Source organism: Poecilia mexicana, unplaced genomic scaffold, assembly GCF_051168715.1.
Source record: "Poecilia mexicana isolate PSO_F unplaced genomic scaffold, ASM5116871v1 scaffold_7, whole genome shotgun sequence".
Classification (NCBI taxonomy): Eukaryota; Metazoa; Chordata; class Actinopteri; order Cyprinodontiformes; family Poeciliidae; genus Poecilia; species Poecilia mexicana.
In genome coordinates this window covers 11,845,652-11,865,186 of record NW_028263376.1, presented here as the reverse complement: position 1 = coordinate 11,865,186, position 19,535 = coordinate 11,845,652, and the positions used below count along the sequence as shown (strand labels likewise).

The 19,535-nt window shown below is 40.8% G+C and overlaps 2 protein-coding genes across 4 annotated transcripts in view; both read right to left on the bottom strand.

Moving 5' to 3' along the window:
• The window catches only part of rerea (arginine-glutamic acid dipeptide (RE) repeats a), a 181,554-nt gene extending 174,902 nt beyond the window's left edge, over positions 1 to 6,652 (bottom strand). The window contains exon 1 of the mRNA XM_088007060.1: positions 6,284 to 6,652. The gene's annotated coding sequence lies outside the window, so the exon portion shown is untranslated. The remainder of the gene's footprint in view (positions 1 to 6,283) is intronic.
• Positions 6,653 to 10,050: 3,398 nt separating this feature from the next.
• On the bottom strand, positions 10,051 to 19,442 carry eno1a (enolase 1a, (alpha)). Of its 3 annotated transcripts, none has more exons than XM_014988385.2 (12): positions 19,322 to 19,442; positions 16,933 to 17,027; positions 14,135 to 14,230; positions 13,928 to 13,986; positions 13,264 to 13,333; positions 13,026 to 13,159; positions 12,713 to 12,935; positions 11,859 to 12,056; positions 11,564 to 11,765; positions 11,365 to 11,473; positions 10,640 to 10,698; positions 10,051 to 10,557 (listed from the first exon to the last, which is right to left on the bottom strand). In XM_014988385.2, the coding sequence occupies exons 2-12, from the start codon at positions 17,015 to 17,017 to the stop codon at positions 10,494 to 10,496; spliced, it is 1,299 nt and encodes a 432-aa protein (XP_014843871.1). In that variant the 5' UTR covers positions 17,018 to 17,027; positions 19,322 to 19,442; the 3' UTR covers positions 10,051 to 10,493. The 3 variants fall into 3 exon arrangements, with proteins under 3 accessions (XP_014843871.1, XP_014843870.1, XP_087863184.1); XM_014988384.2 differs by lacking the exon at positions 13,928 to 13,986 and adding an exon at positions 13,594 to 13,652; XM_088007058.1 differs by lacking the exons at positions 13,928 to 13,986; positions 19,322 to 19,442 and adding exons at positions 13,594 to 13,652; positions 17,154 to 17,176.
• Positions 19,443 to 19,535: the final 93 nt, after the last annotated feature.

The window sequence follows — 19,535 nt, the reverse complement described above, 5'->3', positions numbered from 1 at the left end:
GCAGTCCTCCTCCTCCTCCTCACAGCCCCCTCACCCCACAACTCTTCTCTCGTTCTCCTCGGGGGCCAGCCAGCTGATCTTACACCATTTCATTTTCCTCTTTTACTGAGATGGCGAAAGGCTGGCTGTTAGTTTTGACTTACAATTTCAGCTTTTTTTGCCACGTCAGTGACAAAGAGCTATTAATAGGATCCCTTGCTCTGAAAAACAGGGTTATGACCTGAATCTTATGCTGCCTTTTTAAACTTTCAGCATTTGAAAAAAAAAAAAAAAAAGACTGAACGTTTCACTCACTGCCTGAAATCTGTCGATAATAAACTGTTACCATTTTAGTTCAGCTGGGATTTTCAAATTGTTTATTTCTTTCTTTAAATTCAGGATTTCACATTAAGATTAAGCCTATAAACAGTTTTGACAACAGCTCCAGCATTAATAGAGGCAGAACAGTCATTCAGCAAGGAGTAAAGTGATGCTCAATAATTTGCACATTTCAGAATATTTTCAGATCGTGTTTCTTGATAATTTCAAATAAATGTATCATAATCAGATATTTTCCTGTCATATCTGACACATTATGGTTGCCAATGATATTTATCTGAGCAGAGTGACTGTCCATCCCTTTTTTTTTTTTACATTTTACAGCGTTATCACCTATCAAGACATGTTTTTTTTTCCCCTCCAAATTATTCCAGCAGATCATTGTAGCATTATTTTTTTATTCTTACTTCTTTCTTAACAAAATGTAAACAAAAATGGAATAGTGTCACACTTTAGCGGTTGTAGGATTTTTTTTTTCGTCTTTGGTAAAAGACCATGAGCCACTTCTCCCTCTTGAGTTTAGACTCTTGCGTTTGTTTTGGTTGTACTGACCCAGAATTCACCTGCGCCATAGTCCACTTCCTGCTTTAGGAGCGCTCTCCGGTCATTTATCCAGTCAAACCAGAGTTCGCTTTAATCAAACCGAGGCCTAGGTTTGATGGCGGACCAGAGTTAGATTACGCATTCACACATCCCCGAATGAGCCTGACCTTCTAGACAAATGAACTAGAGTTCGATTGAAGTGGACTAAACAAGGCTGGTGTGAATGCAGCATAAAGGGAGGGAGACACCAAAGTTTCTCAGCTGTCTGGGGCTGACACCCTCTTCTTCACGCGTTTGTTTTTGCTGTTGCGTCACACCTTGAACGTTAGCCAAGTCTCCACTTCCAGTTTCCACACTCTCCATTGTACAACCACTTGGGTACACAGAGCAGAAAGGACATCAGAGTGTAGCCGGTTTCAACATCCTAAATCCAACACAGAAAACATGCAGAGAGCCGCGGCTACGGCAAAACGCGCTGTGCCTTATTAGTTACGATGCATGCATGCATGCCAAGCCAACCAGGAGGATCCAGGCGGCATTTGCGAGATGAAGACGAGGCTGACTCGCGCAGAAAACAGATTTGATCACATCTAGTACATCAAACACCACCGGCGGCATGTGGCAAGACAGTTCACAATTGTTAACACGAGCGGCGCTTGCCGATACCATCTCCTTGGCACAATTGTTGGAGCTGCAGAGCTAGGCCCGAATCAAACAAAGATGAGAGAAGATGCGGCGTGCTTGGATCTCCTCTTATGAGAGGTGAAGGGAAGCTGTCACACAACACAAAACGCATCTAGTCTTTCCTTTCTCTGACATGCTGAGAGGCTGGGGGGGGGAGGAGGAGGAAGAAAGGGGAGAAAGAGGCAGGGGAGGGGGCTGCTCGCCTCATTTCTGCCAGTGTGCCCTGTGCGTGTCAGTCCAATATCTTAAAACAACACATGCACGGCTTTGCTACAGCCAATTACCCTGCTCTTGGCACGGGAACTGAAAAACATCTTCGGAGAACAATAAAGAGAGCTTGGCTTGTTGTGCGTGCTGTCAGTAAGTGCTGACAGATTGTTATTTTTAATGAATATACAGCACTTGAATTGCCCATCAAGAGGTCTTTGAGCGAACATTGCTCCTTTGTTAAGGGCATTAATTTTCTGTGTAACCGCCAGATATCTAGCAATGAAACAGATACTGAACACCACAAAGGAAAGTCTACTTGCCTTCCCCCCCCCTTTTTTGTTTTTTTTTGTCCGTTGCCTTACATTTGCTACAAGTACGCCTAATCGTTCGAGCTTTATTTCTTAGCAGGCGCTTGACAACATCCGTTTCCCTGCTTACCTACATCTCTCAGCAACCAAACAGTGTTGAATAAAACAACAAATCAGCTCTAATCACCTCCTCTCTGAAACGACACAGTAGCCTCTTACAGTTCAAGCTTACCTCGACATCATGTGCCATAAAACAATGCCGCAAGCCTGGAATGGTACAGGACGAGGCAGTCGGAGAGAACAGGAGGATTTTAAGGTGAAACCATTTCTCATAACAAAAGGTGGAAAAAAAAGAAAAACAGCAAGCTGCCATTTGTGTGGAACATGGTAATAATGAACACCAGACCGTGTGTGCATTGACACGTCATCCAACAAAGAGGTGTCGGAGCACAGGGGAAAAAGGATTTTCCTCATCATTGTCTGGCCTTTGCCACATATTACTCACAGCCAGCTGCCATAACTCAAACACATACTAGTCATTAACGGGAAATAGCAGGTTTATTACACTTCACTTATCATGACTCCGGTGCTACAGCAACCCCACCGGATTACCCTCCCATAGGCAGGGTGTGTCGTCGGATGTGCGACTTTGCAGACCACTCAAAAAAAAAACAAAAAAAAAAAAAGCAACACGTACCACCTGACAGGACCGCGAGCGCCACGGCAGAAAGCAAAAACAAAAGGCCGCAAAAGTTCTGCTTTGAGCCATTCTAAATTATCCTCCACACAAACCCCGAGGAATTTCAGCTGAACAAGAACCACCCATTAAGGTGGTTTTCAGTCAGAGCGGTGGTGAAGCAGTAATCAACGCACAGCCGGTAATGGCAGATCTCTGTACCTCAACACGGCAAGTCTATATTTTAAACGGTGAGTAAAGAAAACCTATGTCACAGCCACTGAAGACTGCCAGAATGAAATACAAACCACCAGGCATCTGAAATATGATGATTATTGAGCTCAGCAATGAAAAGTGGATCATTAAAGCCAAAAAGAGATAATAATGTGAAGCTAATCTCTTACTTTATGCAAATATTAACTCGTCGTTTTACACCGCTCGCATAGTCCGGTCATTATCAGCTAGTAGTAGAAAGAATATAGTAGGATTGGTTGTTGATAACCACGAGCCATGTAACCAGAATCGTGGTAGACAGAGGGGTTAAAAACAGGGTTTCCCTCAGGGTATTATAAGCCTGGCAGGCCACCAGGCTTCACTTGTGCCCCCCCCAGGCTAACCATTGCTTATTTATTCAAGTCTTTTTAAAATGTCTGCATTTTTAAGACTTTATAGTTGGTGCTCAGGTATTAATCTTCCAATTTTTCAACAACACATAATTATCAAGTGATATTTTCCAATTTCCTGTCAACTTTAAACATTTTTAACTCAAAAAAAAAGTTGAATGAATAACTGCCCTAGCACCCCACCACCGGGCTTAGCAGGTGTCCTCGGGGAAACCTTGAAAAAGTTCTGGTTTCACAACTGCTCGTTTTTTTTTTTTTTTTTTGCCATCATATCGATCCAATAAGAACAACACAATCTATCAAACTCCAACCGTCATCATGGGAATCAAAAGGGACTCCTTGGATCAGCCAATACGTGATGGAATCGGATTTCAGCTATAGATTAGATTCTGTGTGTTCATAATACCGCTCTCTATGTCCACAATAGATGTATATTTTTGACAGGTTAAAGCTCACAAAAAACGCTGAGAACGCTGTGATTAAGGAAAAAGAAATATCCTAATCGATACTGTCACTGCAAAACTCGGCAACAAAACCACAACCGGGTTTGTTCCAGATGTTGCGCAAGCCCTGGCTCTTCTAGCGGTTTAGAATTATTTTAATGTAATCTCAGGAAAATGGCCAGAGAAACCTGAATGTGCTCCGTCTGTGTGGAGCATCAAGTGCATCAGTGCCCCTGCTTCACCTGTTGTAGTGCAACCAGTCAAGCTGGTTGAAAGAACGGTCCAAAGCTTTTCTTTCTCCTGCTAACAAGAAAGACAAACTCTGGAATATGTCTGGTCACAAGAAACACATAAGTTATTGTTTGGAAACCAAGATATTGTTGGATTTTTTTTAAACTACAGCTAATAACCTACATGTCTGTTTGACTGTTTGCTCTATACAAGCTGAGTCAAACTTAATAACCCGTTATTGCTAGCCTGTAATACTAATTACTCTATAAAACTCACAGCACTTATTATATTTCTGTGCAAAATACCTGAAATAGTACCTGAAAATTACTGCTAAATTAAATGGGTGTTTAATATGCAATTCTGCTTCAATACTAGGCATCAAAATCCAAATAAACGGCTGTTAGAGATGGCATTATTATATCTATAAATAATTAATGTTACTTTATTTATTTCTTCAATGGGAATTATTTTTGATTTTGTATTTTAAATCAAAAAATCATCTTGGTTTAACCTTGCACAAGCCGAGCTGAGGATACAAATGCTTGTATTTCTACTTTAACGTACCACCAGTTGACAAGTTCACGCTGTTGGCAGTTCCTTTTTTAGTTTGACTTTTCGCTAAGAAATTTCTGTGCTACTAAACACACACCTTCGGCAGAAGCATGAAAATGTATTATTTTTACTACCTCAATTAAAAGAGCATTGGAACAAGAGCAATACATAAAAGTCATGAAAAATCAAGCTTTAAGCAGTCCAAAACAATATGAAGATAAGATTAAAAATAAAAAACAAACATGACTTTTTGTCTGTTTGATGTGGCTTTTACCAGTTTATCAAAGTTACTGGACACGATTCAGCTGGAGTCAGCACAACTACATCCCTTCAGATGATTATGTAACAACTGTGACAAACCGAGCGACCAAACAACACATTACAAACCACATGTGTGTATGAAGTTTCATTTTCTGCACCGTGTCTCCTCTATCCAGCATGCCATTACTCACAGATCTGAGCAGTTGCCAGGGATTATTTAGATGCTTAGAGAGGTGCAGCAGCACAGCACAAAACCTTTCCTTTTTAAGCTACTCAATAAGATGTAGCGGTGAGTTTGTTCTTAAGCCAAATGTTGTCAGGGTACCTATGAAGGATTTCCCTGCATCCAGCCTAATGGTTACAAGTGAGAAAATGCAGATGCCGTCAACATTGAAATCTGTTTCTTTCGGCACACTGGAAGGAAAACAAATGTTTCTCTCTCCTTTGATCTGCTTGCATATTCATTAGCTGCAGTGAAATTCAGTTTATCGGGCAAAAAGGCTGGAAAAATACCAAAACACTGCCACAAGAACCATAACACACTTTATATTTTGCAATAAAAATGTGCAGATTTTGTCATAAGAGTTCAACTGACATCTTTATTATCCAATGCAGTAAAAAAAATGTTTGTTTACTATTATTAAACTTGCATTACATCACTTATCCTTTAATTATGCAACTCTTTGTTAGATAAAAATGCAAATCCTGCAAACCTAACTTCTGGACAGTGCACCTTTAGTTTTCCAGTTATTGTTTTTAGCAGTTTAGAGTTAATTCTGCATCATTTGTTGTCAAATTTCAGCCACAGACACATTTTGGAAGTTTCTCCTTTATGTTTCCACAACTCAGCAAGATTGTGCAGTCACCTCAGCTTTAGTATGGTCTAAAACCAGGCCATGTTGTCATCTCAAGTAACCACAAACTACGAGCAGCACAACAACAATTAAGGTAAACACACAAAGCCTGCAAGTTAGCTTCGCAGGCTAACGTTTCCTGGAGCTAATGACAATAGCTCCTTGGGCTGCGTCTACTTCCTGGAATAAAGGCGCTACACTAGGTGAGTTTAAATTACGAAAACACCTCTAATGCTGTATATGAATAGCACTACAGCATTATATAAAAAAGCAATAGATAAAACAATGTAAAGTTGCGTGCTTTGCAAGTACTCTAAGCTAACCGGTGTAAACGAGCCGTTTGTTTCCAGGCATTAGACTGCACCTCGCTGGCATTCCCAATCAGTGCTAGTCACTAGCCGCTAACATTAGGTTCACGGTAACCAGCAACAGTGAGGGGCAAACAGCAGCTACCAAACAAGGATGTGCGTTAACAGCACAGCGTTCCCAAACTACTTCCTCACGCTTGTCATTTTATTATTATTTACTGCCGTATATTAAAGGTGAAAAGAAGAAGCTGATTGCAGCTCACCGCACTTACCTTAAAGAGCTTGCTCTACAACATCTGTGATTTGTTTGATGAGAGACTGCAACAACAAACAATAGCAGCAGCAGGGGCAATTAGCCAACGTTAGTTAGCCAAGTGTCGCCACTACAACAGTAGTAGTACAACAGCTGCAGTGCCACCTGTGTGTCTTTTTCTTATGTAGCTGGAACTAAGCGAGCGGCTTTTGGAATAATGCTGTCATAAATGATGGACTATGAGAATACAGAGGGAGTAATCGTTGCCGGGATGCTCAGACTGGTGTGTATGAGAGGTACTCAGCATGACAGCATCCTTCTTCATCTTGGGGTGAAAGCAGTTAGAGGAGGGGGGGAGTTATCAAAGTTCAACCGGTGAAATACCGCCACCCACTGGTCAAAGCTGGAAACACCACGCTCAACTGGGAGTCCTGGAGGCGTTAACGCTATCTTCTTCATCTTGAAGAAAACCTGCGCTGTGACTCACAGAGAATAGAATAGAATAGAATAGAATAGAATAGAATAGAATAGGGTCATGAGAATGCAGTATTTGGTATGGCAAAGGCACAAAGGTCAAGTAAAATAGATTAGAGAATAAACTGATTTTTATTTTACATAGTGGCAACAAAGAAAAAATACTTACAAAAAATATCATATATATGTAGCATAATAAACGTCAGTGTTTAACTTTCTGTGATAAGTGCAAAAATATATGTATCTGTTTCTATTTATTGTAGATGATATAGTTTTTATTTAAATATTTATTACTGTGTGCATTTTACTGGTGGTTAAATAAATCCATAATCACACTGTGTTTTTGTTTTTTTATGTTTTTTGAAAGCATTGGTTTTTTTATTATTATTATTATTATTTTAAGCACTATTCCATGCAAAAATGTTAATAGTTTTTATACACTTTTTATAATTATTTCTTTTTTATTATTATTTTAATTTTTTATTGATTTTCTACTTATAAAGAGAACAAACACAAACGAAAATAAAAATATAAACCTTTGTGGTTGGCACAGGCTAATTTACATTAGATTTTGTACATTGTACATATTACAGTAACAGGACGGCATTGTATACAATTTAGGAGCATGACATAATCAAAACCCGATAACTAGAAAAGCATGTAGTACATTTCAGAAGTTTAATATTTGCCTTTTTCTCAGCAGTCTACTTTCTTGTGTTTGACATTACTGACCAGTTGTATCCAAATTTCAACCGCTGAAACCCAAACGCCATCACACTCAGAAGAAACTAAACGTATTAAGATTTTCAGGAACCACCACTGAGGGTCCAATCTATCATAAACTAGAAGATACTTGAACAGCAGAACCCACAAAATGTGCTGTACAAAATCTAGAGATGGTAGAAGTAGTAGCATCATGCTGAGGGCCTGTTCTACTGCCAGCAAGACTGGTGTGGTGCACAAACCAAGAGTCTCTCCAAACTTTTCAACTTCGTATTGCAGCAACAACTAGCTGTAGAAACGCAAATTTGCTTGAAACCTTTTTTTTTTTTTTTTTTTTTTTTTTTTACTGCTCCCACAAAATTGGAAAACTTCTTAAAAGTAGGGTTGGTGCTAGAAAACCAACTAACTAAAAAGAGCTCTGCCATTTCTGAAAAGTTCTGAAACATTAAAAGTGTCACTAGAAGCTTGTTGAGAGGCTCAAAAAGGGGTTAAAGCATGCATGTTTTACGGTACGTTCACCCAAATGTGGGGTTGTATAATGTAAATGTGAAGTTTTAACACGATTTAGAGAAAATCTATCCTTATTTAACTAACTTCAGTCACACATTTCCTTGCCAAAATTGTGAGACGCATTATCAGGCATCACAAAGAACAATTCAAATACAGAATAAAATGCTAACCAAAGCTAAGTCGTGTATGAGCAGACGTTGGTAGCAGCTAGAACATTTATTTACTTTAGTAACTTTTTTGAAAACAATGTGTTTGTAGGAGTAGTTTCACTTCACTGTACTTTTTACTTCTATTTGAGTAACATTAATTATTGCTTCTGTTACTTCAGTACAGTTTCTGGATGCTTGTTTCCTGTTGCGTCCCCTGGCTGCTCTGGAGTTTATAAGGGACTAAGATGGCATCTAAGGTGTCTAGTTTCTGATGCAGTTTGGCTCTTTTCAGTACCAGCTGCCATTTACCTTCAAGAACAGTTCATGCCAACATAAGCAAAACAATGCTAAAAGAAAATTAAATTACCTTACCTAATTGTAAGGGGAAAAAACCCCTTCAAAATAACCTACTTAACAATCACATAAACAGGGGGAAACAGAAAGGCAGCTCTCGCTTGCAGACAGTCTGTCCAAAAAGTTACATTACTTCCAGAGTACAAAAGGCCTTTCAAGCCGGCAAAACAAATGAGGTTGTTTGGCTGCGGTCAGTATTATAGGGAACTGCTATTGGTGGTTTGCTTGAATCCTGGGAAGCAGGAACAACATTTCTTCTCTTCTCTCAGAGGATGTAGTAATGCTCTCCCTAGTAACTTCACTGAATGATGATCAAACTTGTTTTACTTTATCTAGTGAAACAAGATAAAGTTTGTTTTACTTTACCTTAAACACTAATTAAACTTATTGGTGTTTAAGTTTAATTTAAACACAAATTGTTTAATTTAAACACCAATAGTTTAAATGAAACTTCTGGTTTGTCTTTAGTTTTTTTTTATTTTCCATCAGTTGCAGTTGATGTCAAGTACAGTAGACAGTGCAGAAAGACCCTGCAAGCACTTTGACATTTATACAATACTTGCTCTAGGTTTTATGTTAAAACAAATTTGGAATAAGTGCATAATCTGCCTAAATGTTATTTTGTAATTGTCATATTTTAGTTTTAAATTACCTAAAGTCGCAGAGCATAGGCTGATTAAGTAATTTCTAATATATCAAATGTCATTCTACTTTAGCTTTATTTGGAAGTATTTTTATTTGAGTAAATTCTTGGAGTACTTCAGTAAAAAAAAAGAATGTTTGACTCTACCGACGAAGGCATGACGAGCTGTACTCTGTAAATTAACGATTTCACAATAATTCAAATTTGACTTTTTAGCACTAAACGTCAGTACACGGCATCTCTAGACATTTTAAGAAGGCAAACCCCTGTCCGATTCACGTTTCATTTACGCTACAACTGCTACGTTCCGCAGTTTTCTGACGTTAGACCGTCAGTGAATGGTAGCTGCATTTCAACACTTTGACCACGAGATGGCACCAAAAACTTAAACTTAAAGGACGTTGAAGTTTTAATCCTTTGTGAAATTCCTCATGCACCCTGGCTCATTAAATAAATTTAGCATTGCAATTGGTTTAAATCCATAAAGTTTGTCTATTAACAGTTTTTTTTTTCTTAACACATTTATGGACTACCCGTTTCGTCTTATTGCAAGAAAAAAAATCTTCATGGTTAAATGATGTAGACAGGTTCAGGAAAGCCTCAAAATAAATTGATGTGGCATAAACCCAGCGGGCACCACCCAGCAGACCGATGCCACTGGTGAATAGAGCCTCATTTATCTTTGCAGTGCTCAGTAGAAAGAGCTCACACTGAGCCTTCAGATTCCTGCACCCAGGGGACGGACAGAAATGGAGTCTCACAGGCCTGAGCTCAAGTTTCAACCCCTCACAGCTCACAAACTTACAGCACTGAGAGGAAATGATTTATACAGGAAAGCTTTGGTTTCTGGGTAAATGCTCCCCTTAGTGGATAATATTTTAATCATGATGCAGAATGTTTGTGCGCAGAAGGGCAGGAGTAAGAACCAGACACTTTTGAAACTATATTATTTATTACACATTTCTGTAGGGGCTTACAGCAACACAAGATCTTGTCAGAGGCGAAACATTGAACGTAGACAGCTCTTACCACTGCTTCAGGCAGATCCCTACTGGAGTTAACTTTGCTCAAATAATCAGAGGACCACAATCACTACAACGCACAGGAAGCTTAAAGAAATCACACAGAAACGGACACCAACAAGGACCAACACTACTCAGGAGCTAAAGCATATTTTGCAGATGAGCTGAGCCACATAGCTGTACTGGGACATGGCACCGCTTTTCCACGCCGCAGTCTTGGACCTTGGATAATAGATAGAGGCGTCTTTTCCATCTTCACTCCATACAGGGCAGGCAAACCTAGCGCGGCGAACATGTGTGGGGGGATTATTTATGAGCAATGAACACGCAGTGGCCCGAGGAAGCTGACCCGGTTCAGATGGGGCGCCTGAAGTTCTTGCCGGCAAAACGGGCCTTGTCACCGAGCTCCTCCTCGATCCTGAGAGAAAGTTACGACCATTTCAGACTCAGAAATCGAGGAATTCGTTTAGGATTTGTGGAAGTTTGTGGGAAAGTCTCACCTCAGGAGCTGGTTGTACTTGGCCAAACGCTCGGATCGGCAAGGAGCGCCAGTCTTGATCTGCAACACGTTTAGCAATACGTTACACAGGGTTCATATACTTCACGCAGTAAAACTCAAGCATTTACAGCAAGTTTTCCACTTTGAGATAAAAATATAATTTGAAAAATGACAGATATATAGTTTATTACAGTTAGGTCCTTGTGATCATATTCTACATCCTACAGCAGGGACAAAGTAAACTGAAATATAGCAAAATTAGACATCTCAATTTTATGTTTTGAGATAAAAAAAAACCCAGTTTCAATAATGTTGTTAAAAGTATAAAATACAAGAACTTTTATTTCAGTTACACTGATCAGTGAGTCATTGAGCCATTAGGAATAAAAACTCATCACTCATTAAAACAATCCCAACAAATCATGTTAAGGTAAATTAACTTTCTGCTCAAAGCAAATGCTTAAAGTTACTTTAGAGATTTTATTTTCCAGGTTTTCTGGTCTAAAACAAGAACACTTAGTCTGATTCAACTTCAGCCTGAAAAGTTAAATCTCAGTAATGATACAGCTTTGCTATGTGTATGAAAACATCTGGTTTCAACAGTACGTAACATTTTCCAAATTTAGGTTTTTTTAATCAAACATCGCACTTCATCACAAACCCTGATTGGATCTTGACGTGAACAATGAGGTTTTTTTTTTGCATCGTCGGCATTAAATTGATTACCTGTCCAGTGCAGAGGCCGACCACAAGGTCAGCGATGAAGGTGTCCTCGGTCTCTCCGGAGCGGTGGCTCACCATCACCCCCCAGCCGTTGCTCTGGGCCAGCTTGCAGCTAAAACAAAGGGTGAGTGTTTCAGTCTGCTCAAAGTGCATTTACTGCTTTGAATTTAGTCAATAGGACCGCCGTGTTATGGACACTCACGCCTGCAGGGACTCTGTGACAGAGCCGATCTGGTTGACCTTGAGCAGCAGGCAGTTGCAGGCTTTGTCGGCGACGCCCTTGGCGATGCGTTTGGGGTTGGTGACGGTGAGATCGTCTCCCACCACCTGGATGCTGGTGGTGGCTGTGAATTTGGTCCATGCCTCCCAGTCGTCCTGGTCAAAGGGGTCCTCGATGGAAACGACTGAGAGAGAACGGTGGATGTTTGGTATTCTGAGGTAAAGCCGCTGCTGTTGCCATTTTTATTCGCCAATAAAAAAAAGGAGTTAAAACTCACCTGGGTAATCCTTGACGAAGCTCTTGTAGAGGTCAGCCAGCTGGTCAGGGGTGATGTAGCGGCTGGGGTCATCTGGAGACTTGAAGTCCAGGTCATACTTGCCCCCCTTGTAGAACTCGGAGGCAGCCACATCCATGCCGATGACGATCTTGTCGGTGTAGCCGGCCTTGGCGATGGCGTTCTTCAGCAGCTCCAGAGCTACAGACGAGCAAAACATTTCAGGAGTTTAACCTCTAATTGAGAGATTTGCCACAGCAGCTCACCGCTGATGTCAGAAACTAGCAACGTGCAAGTCAAATTAATGCTTTTATTTTGAAATATCCAAACTTAAAGTAGGATTGCAGCAAACGACTATTTTAGGAATCAATTTTGACAATTAAGTTGATTTAAAAAATGTAAACATCATCAAATCTTTCAACCACTTTGGCTTATTCTATACAGTATTAGAAGTGCACAAAAAAAGCAATTATAAAATCCAACAGCACTCCTTTAGTTATTGTATGCAACAAAATGAAACGCTGAGCTCTTTCTGCTCGACGCATCAGTACAGTACAAGGCTAATATGACGATTCTTTTTAATTAACCAAGTAAGTAAAAAGCAAATGGTGCTTAATAATGAATCTAAAAAAATCTGCACCGAGTGAGTTTAAGGTAGAACATATCTACAATCCAAAATGTGTTTTTGAACAGTTCTGGTTCAATTACAGCCGACTGTGTTTTATGGAGTCCATATAGTTCAGTTAATGATAAAGTGATTCAATTAGTCGATCATTCAATTATCGATTCATCACGATTAATCGTTTAATAGTATCAATTCCTGTTCAGGATTATGCAACCTGCTGCGTTTTTCACACCTTCTTTGTTTTCCAGGATGTTGGGGGCGAAGCCGCCCTCATCTCCCACGTTGGTGGCGTCCTTGCCGTATTTCTCCTTGATGACGTTCTTCAGGTTGTGGTAGACCTCGGCACCGATGCGCATGGCGTCCTTGAAGTTGCTGGCGCCAACAGGCAAGATCATGAACTCCTGCATGGCCAGCTTGTTGCCAGCGTGGGAGCCGCCGTTGATGACGTTGAAAGCCTAAAGCGAGGCAGAAACGGGTCAGCTTTCGAGCGCAGCGACTTTTTGGATTGGACGATGTTTGGAGATGAATCCTCTCGGGACACTGACAGGCACTGGGAGGATGACGTCGGGGTTGCCAGCCAGGTCAGCAATGTGGCGGTAGAGGGGAACGCCCTTCTCCGCTGCACCAGCCTTGCACACAGCCAGGGAGACACCCAGGATGGCGTTGGCACCAAACTTGGCTGAGGGGAGGAAGACGACCATTTCAATGCGATGTAGGAGTATCATAAACCTTTAAAACTCACGAGAGTTTAGCGACAAGATTTGTAAGCAGCGAGCATCTTACACTTGTTTTCCGTGCCATCCATGTCCAACATCAGCTTGTCGATCTTCTCCTGCTCCACAACGCTCACATCCTGGATTCAGACACAACAGGACGAGTTCAACTGGAGCTATTAAAATTAAACTGCTTTGACTTGTTGGTTAGGAGCACACTCCAGTCACCATCTGAGAACTTTACTGTACTAATGCACGTTATTTTTAGACACAAGAGGTGAAAGTCATTGGTAACAAAGGCTCATTTTACACGGGAAAACTGTAAAGTTAGTCATCTGGTTAAAATATGTTCTGTTAAACTGGTTTTCAAACAAATTAGCCAAACAATGAATGGTCCTACCTTGCTGACCAGTGCAGGTGCAATAGTTTTATTGATATGCTCAACAGCTTTAGAGACACCTGCAAGGGACAAGGAGACCATGACTGACGGACAGGAGAAGACCATGCAACGCAGGCCACACAGATGAACACAGAGCATCCGATTTATGTCAATGTATGAGTGAATTATTAAAATATTATCCACTAATTCAGCAGTTTATTCCACCATTTATTTATTCATTTAAATCTGTGAACATCTGTTAGTGCCTGACGGACATTAGTCTCCAGAAGCAAACTCATTCTCCATGCTGCTGTGCAGTGCAAAGAGAGTCGCCCTTATTTTCCACTTTATTTACCTGGTTACATAACGCAGGCGCCAAGAACTCATTTATATATTTAACAGCTCTTTTGACTCCTGACAGGAGGAACAGAAATGGGGAAATTGAAAAGAAAACATGATGAGGAAAGAGAGCAAGAGTTTATAGGAGTGTTGAAACAAGCTGAAAGGTTGCAAAAGGATGGAAGTGACCAGAGTTTAGAGAGAACAAACAGAGATAAGTTACCTTTGCCCATGTAGCGTGTTTTGTCATTGTCACGGAGCTCTAGAGCCTCATAGATACCTGTGGAAGCACCGCTGGGGACTGCAGCCCTGAAGAGACCTTAAACGAGACATTTGGTTTTACAAATGCCGCCTCATGGATAAAGAAAGCAGCATTTAAAGACAACTTCACCAAGACGGCCTGCTTCCTAAATTCCAACTCTCTGGTGCACAATCAAACATTTGAACCCTGTGGTCTGCACCACGGTGAGTAAAAAGCACAAATATTTGTCCCCTCCAGTCAGAGGGGAATAAAACACGCAGGGAGGAAGTCGTGCTGCAGATGGCGGTGATGTAATAAGGGAATAAAAAAACCCAAATCCACCAACTGAGCATGTGCAGAAAATCTGTGGCAGGATATCAAGTCCTGCCCACACAAGCTCAAACCCACTTCAGTCAAACGTGAATGAAAACCTGAAGAAAAAAAAAAAAAAAGCACCATTCGTTTTACTCAGTGGAGCAGCAGAGATTGCAGTCTGAGGGGATTTAGTGCTTAGGCCAATGGGGCACAGTCGCTGTCGAGGCCCGAAGGTAATGCCCAACAAATCATCCGCAGCTAGAAATCGGCACGAAGCAGCAGGGGGCTGCAACCAATCAGACCGTAAATCAGGGGCTTTGCCTCTTCATCTGCCAAATCTGGGGCTAAATGCAGTAAAAGAGGCTGAATAAAACGCAGGCCGTTTACATACAGTCCTACAAGTTGGAAAAAAGATGGTGGAAATGTCCAGCGGGACATGAAAAGGCACAATAATGATGGCCTGATTGGATGCAGCAGACGCTCTCTGGGGTTTATCTGCTGTCAAAACAGAGCTGCTGGACTTAAAAGGTTGTCTTCATCAAAAGAAGTGGAAAATAAACGAGCTTTACAGTTCACAGAACATGTCAGCCACCCTAAGCTGAGGAAAAGCTGAGAGTAGCTCTGCAGGGTTTTTCAGGCCAGTCCAACTCTTCCATGTCAGTGGTCATTCAGGTTGCTTCATTAACATTCTCAGGACATTTCAGGGGTTTGAGTACTTCCTTTGTTTCAACCCAAAGAACAGAAACGACCCCAATCCGATACAAAAAAAAAATAAATGGTGGGCAGGCCATTAGTTGATTAAATGAGCGAATCAAAACCTCAGCCAAATGAGTCACAGGTTGAAGAATTTACAGCTAAACTGAGCAAAGCAATTTAATTCATAGATTTTAAACATTACTTTTCTGGGCCAAAACAGGTTTATCATTTTATTTGATGTTTGACTTCCCAGTTCAACTTTAGAGGGTAAAAGAAAAAAAGTGACCCTAATTTATGAGTTAAAACATATGCTATTGAATTTAAATTTTTTATTAAACTAAAAAATAAAATGCAAAGAACAATTTGCCGATGCTTTTATAGACATGTTTTCTTCATTCCAATCAAGGAGAAAACATGAAACATAATTTGACAGATTGTCCCACCTCTAATAAATTCGGAGTCTTGGTAAAGATGCTGCATGGTGTTGTGATCCAGAGCCGTTACAGTAACAGTGCGCTGCGGAGGCCGTGTGAAGTTACAGGAGCTATTTTCAAACATTCGGTTTATCTGATCCACTCTGCAGCAGCAGCAGCAGCAGCAGGTCAACAACCAGCTGAACTGTCCTCGGCTTATGTGATACTTTCCAGGAAGACATCTTCATTACAAGCCATCAAAGAATAAAAAAAACAAACAAACTATTAAGGTTTTCAGGCCAATACTGAATTTGAGTTTTCTTCTAAGCCTGGCTGGCAGCTAGCCGTTTTCCTTCAAACAAAAATCTGCAGCAGGTTCTTTGATGGAAGAAGTGGTTTTGAATTCAATGGAAAGTGAAGAATTACTAGATTATTCCCATTTATGCATCAAAGAATAATGTCCCCAAACTTTATCAAATACCAACTTTGAAGGGAAAATCCCCCCCCCCCCCCAAGACATTTTATAACTAATGTTTCGAGTGAGTCAACCCTTATATTTTCATGTTTCTGGTCCAACCATAAATCTGATGCATGACTGACATTCGCAAACAGTAATGGACAACATTTTTTTTAATAAAAAAAAAAATAATCTGATGCGACTCTGGAAAAGACTATTGTTCTGTGCAAAAAGGAGTTGGGCCATCACTGAAGCTAATCAAGCCTAAAATAGAATCTCAACACAAAATATGTTGCAGAAAGCACAGACATCCTCAACTCTAATGATTAATATATTAACTGATATTAATAAATGACAGACCTGGCGATTAAGATTTTAATAGACTAAAAACTATCAGGTATCAGGGCTTGCCTTCTCTACGTTCAGAAAAAAAAAAAAGCTAAACTCTCTGCAGACCCCACACATCCTGAACATGAATCATATAAACTGTGGTACAGAGCGCCATTTGTAAAAACAAGCTACCACAGTTTCCTTCCCCAGAACGTCACTCTGATGAATGTCAAAGCGCTCAGATCAATACATTCCTACATATTCAAATTTGTCTCTTTTGTAAAAATAGTTTGATACATTTACAACGGTTTTCATTTCCTTCTTGTTGTATTCTAAACGTCTGAGATTAAAGCACAACTGAAGTCAAATTCCTTGTTTTTGTGGGGAAATAGAATAAATCTGGTATCGATTCTGAAATGCAGTCATTCAACACTTAGTTCTATTGGTCCGCTTCCATTTCAGAGTCTTGGACGCTTTAATCTTGTCAAACATGGACTGGATTATCCTGTGCCTGGCAAGAGATCATTAAAAGAATGCCAGGTGCCTTACAGAAAGAGAGACAGGAATACCTTTCTTGGTGTACAGGTCAACTTCCACAGTGGGATTACCACGGGAGTCAAAAATCTCACGAGCGTGGATCTTGAGGATAGACATCGTTCTTTATCTGTTTGAGAGCAAAAGCAAAAAAAAAACTCATTAATTTAATGCAGCTCTGCAGGAGAGCGGTCAGCCACACTGCAGTCTCACAGCAGAGTAAACAATGACTTAGCAAAAAGCAATCAGAACACACTCCGGATCAATGTTCTTATGTCTTGAGCTGTACACGCCACCAGACTGATGCAGTCTGACCAGGACGGACGTTATGTTGAAGTCAGAGAGGCGTGGCTTCCTGCAGCAGAATAATCTCTGCAGGTTCATTCAGGTTATTTGACATGCTGGATTACACACAGAAAAGTGTTGCAAAATTCTTGCACAAGCGTCCTCTACTGCTAATAATTATGCAACCGCTTTTAACTGCAGCATTTAAAAGTAAATGTAGCCGACAATGGGGAGTGTTTGGCCTCTTTTTATTAAAATGATATGGACTGCAGAGGCGAGTGCAGCAGCAGAGGTCAGAGAGGGGTTTTCAGTCTGGCCGTGACGCCCGGAGCGGTTCATGGATTAGCACTCAGTCTATGCAAACCGTTCCAAATCCAGACTCTGCAGCCGGAGCGGAACCAATGGAAAGCGCTGCCCATAAAAGCCTGACTGGAAATGTGCAAACAGCACACACTCAAAAACACAAATGGAAAAGGCTAAAGTAACCTGAGGCTAAACATCACCATCGATTCTTTTAATAACTTTTAGCAAGCCATCATAAAATTAACCAAATTTGACCATTATGATGATGGCCAAATCTGATTCTACTGTGATCTGAATGTAGATCGAGTTTCATATCTATCAATTATCCATTAGACTGAATATGAAGGGATCCTAGATTTGAGCATGCAAACTGCATTGAGGTACTGAAAATAGAGATGCGGTCAATCAGGCAGAGATTGGACAAAGATTTTTTTTTCTTATTTCTTAAATGCATCTTAACCAGGAACATTGAACAAGTAGGTGATTTATTTCCAATGTAGACACAGAGTGGAATGAGTCTCTTCTGCTCTGACTGCTGGCGATGGTATGGTATTGACCGGATAACTGACTGCAGTGCGTTCAGGCAGAGGCTCTCGGTAGCTGATGGGCTGGACAAAAATAAAGTCTCCAACAACAAAAGGAAAGTTGTTAGATTTAATACCCGTTTTTTTAAAAACACACAAAAAAAGGGTAAAGATCTGAAAAGTCAAGCAAAGCAACAAATTGTTTAGGCCAAGAGTGTCATTACAAATGTGCGCAAAACTTTGTCGATTTAGCTTTCAAACAAGGTTAGTTACACTCAAAAAAAAAAAACAAAACAAAAAACTGTGGGATCATTTTACAATTTAAATTTTCTGTTTGATTCAAACTACCCCAATTAAGAAACTGAAGTCCATGAAGCCAAGTTAGGATTGGTTACAGTTAGCATAGGAAAACAAAACCTTTAATCAGCATCAGCCGGGAAAAACCTCATCTGTTGGGAAGTAGTGTTTCACATTTAAATAACTACCACGCCCACTTTCCATAACTGACATGTGTGACATTGAAGTCATCTTTCAAAAAAGAACTTTAGGGAATAAGCAGGAGAGCTACCTGATAACAAAATGGCGTCCATTGATACATAAATAATTACAGACACCTGACACTTTCTGAAGAAATGGTTTGATGAAAATAACCAAATAAAGTTCATTACTGAACTGGGTAAGTTACCAGTAATGTTAAAACCCTACAGATGTGCATTTGATGGAAACGGACCGCTTGAAGCAGACACTGGAGCCTGTGCCGGCTTGCTGCACAGTAATTTTCCTTTTCCTGTAGCAGACACGCCTCCGCCCCTGCTGCATTCAACTAGTAGTCCCAACTAGCGTGGCACCACCGTGTCCTCCACACACCGCCGAACAACAGCCTCTAATAATGTTTTTAAACAAAATGGAGGGGCGCATTTACTGCAAGGTGGACCCGCAACTTGACACCTCCTGTTCCCCTCCACACACCGCGGCTCTAAATGGAGCGAGACATCCATACAACTGACGGCCTGGTTTAAAAATAGACGATGTGCTACAGGCTGCTGCATCCTGGAGATACCAAACCCTGAACAGAGGAGGAGGAAAGCTGTCCGAGCTGGGGAAATCATCGGCTAACTATTTAGGTGTCGGCTAACCCAAGGACAAGCGTCCGAGGATGCCATCGAGGACAAAAACCATAATGTGGATTTTGAGAAGAGAATAAAGTGCTAATATTAATATACGACATGGACTAGACATGTACAAGAGTTAATAAGTAATAAGAGCTTGGTCAAAGTAGGAAGAAAAAGCAGCATAACGCAGTTAAAGTTACCTTTCCGGCCTAACTGTGTGCAAGGACGGTGCTGTCTCTCTCGTGCGGGCAGGCAGAGAAGGCGCTCGTGACGCCGAGTGCCGAATGATAAGTGGACGGAATCAGGAATGACGCGGCCTGATTGGCTGAGAGTCACCACGCAGAGGCGCAGGAGTGAGGAAGCACGTTCGCCGCCAGGCGGCTATGGCAGGCCGTTATAACATATAATCAAACC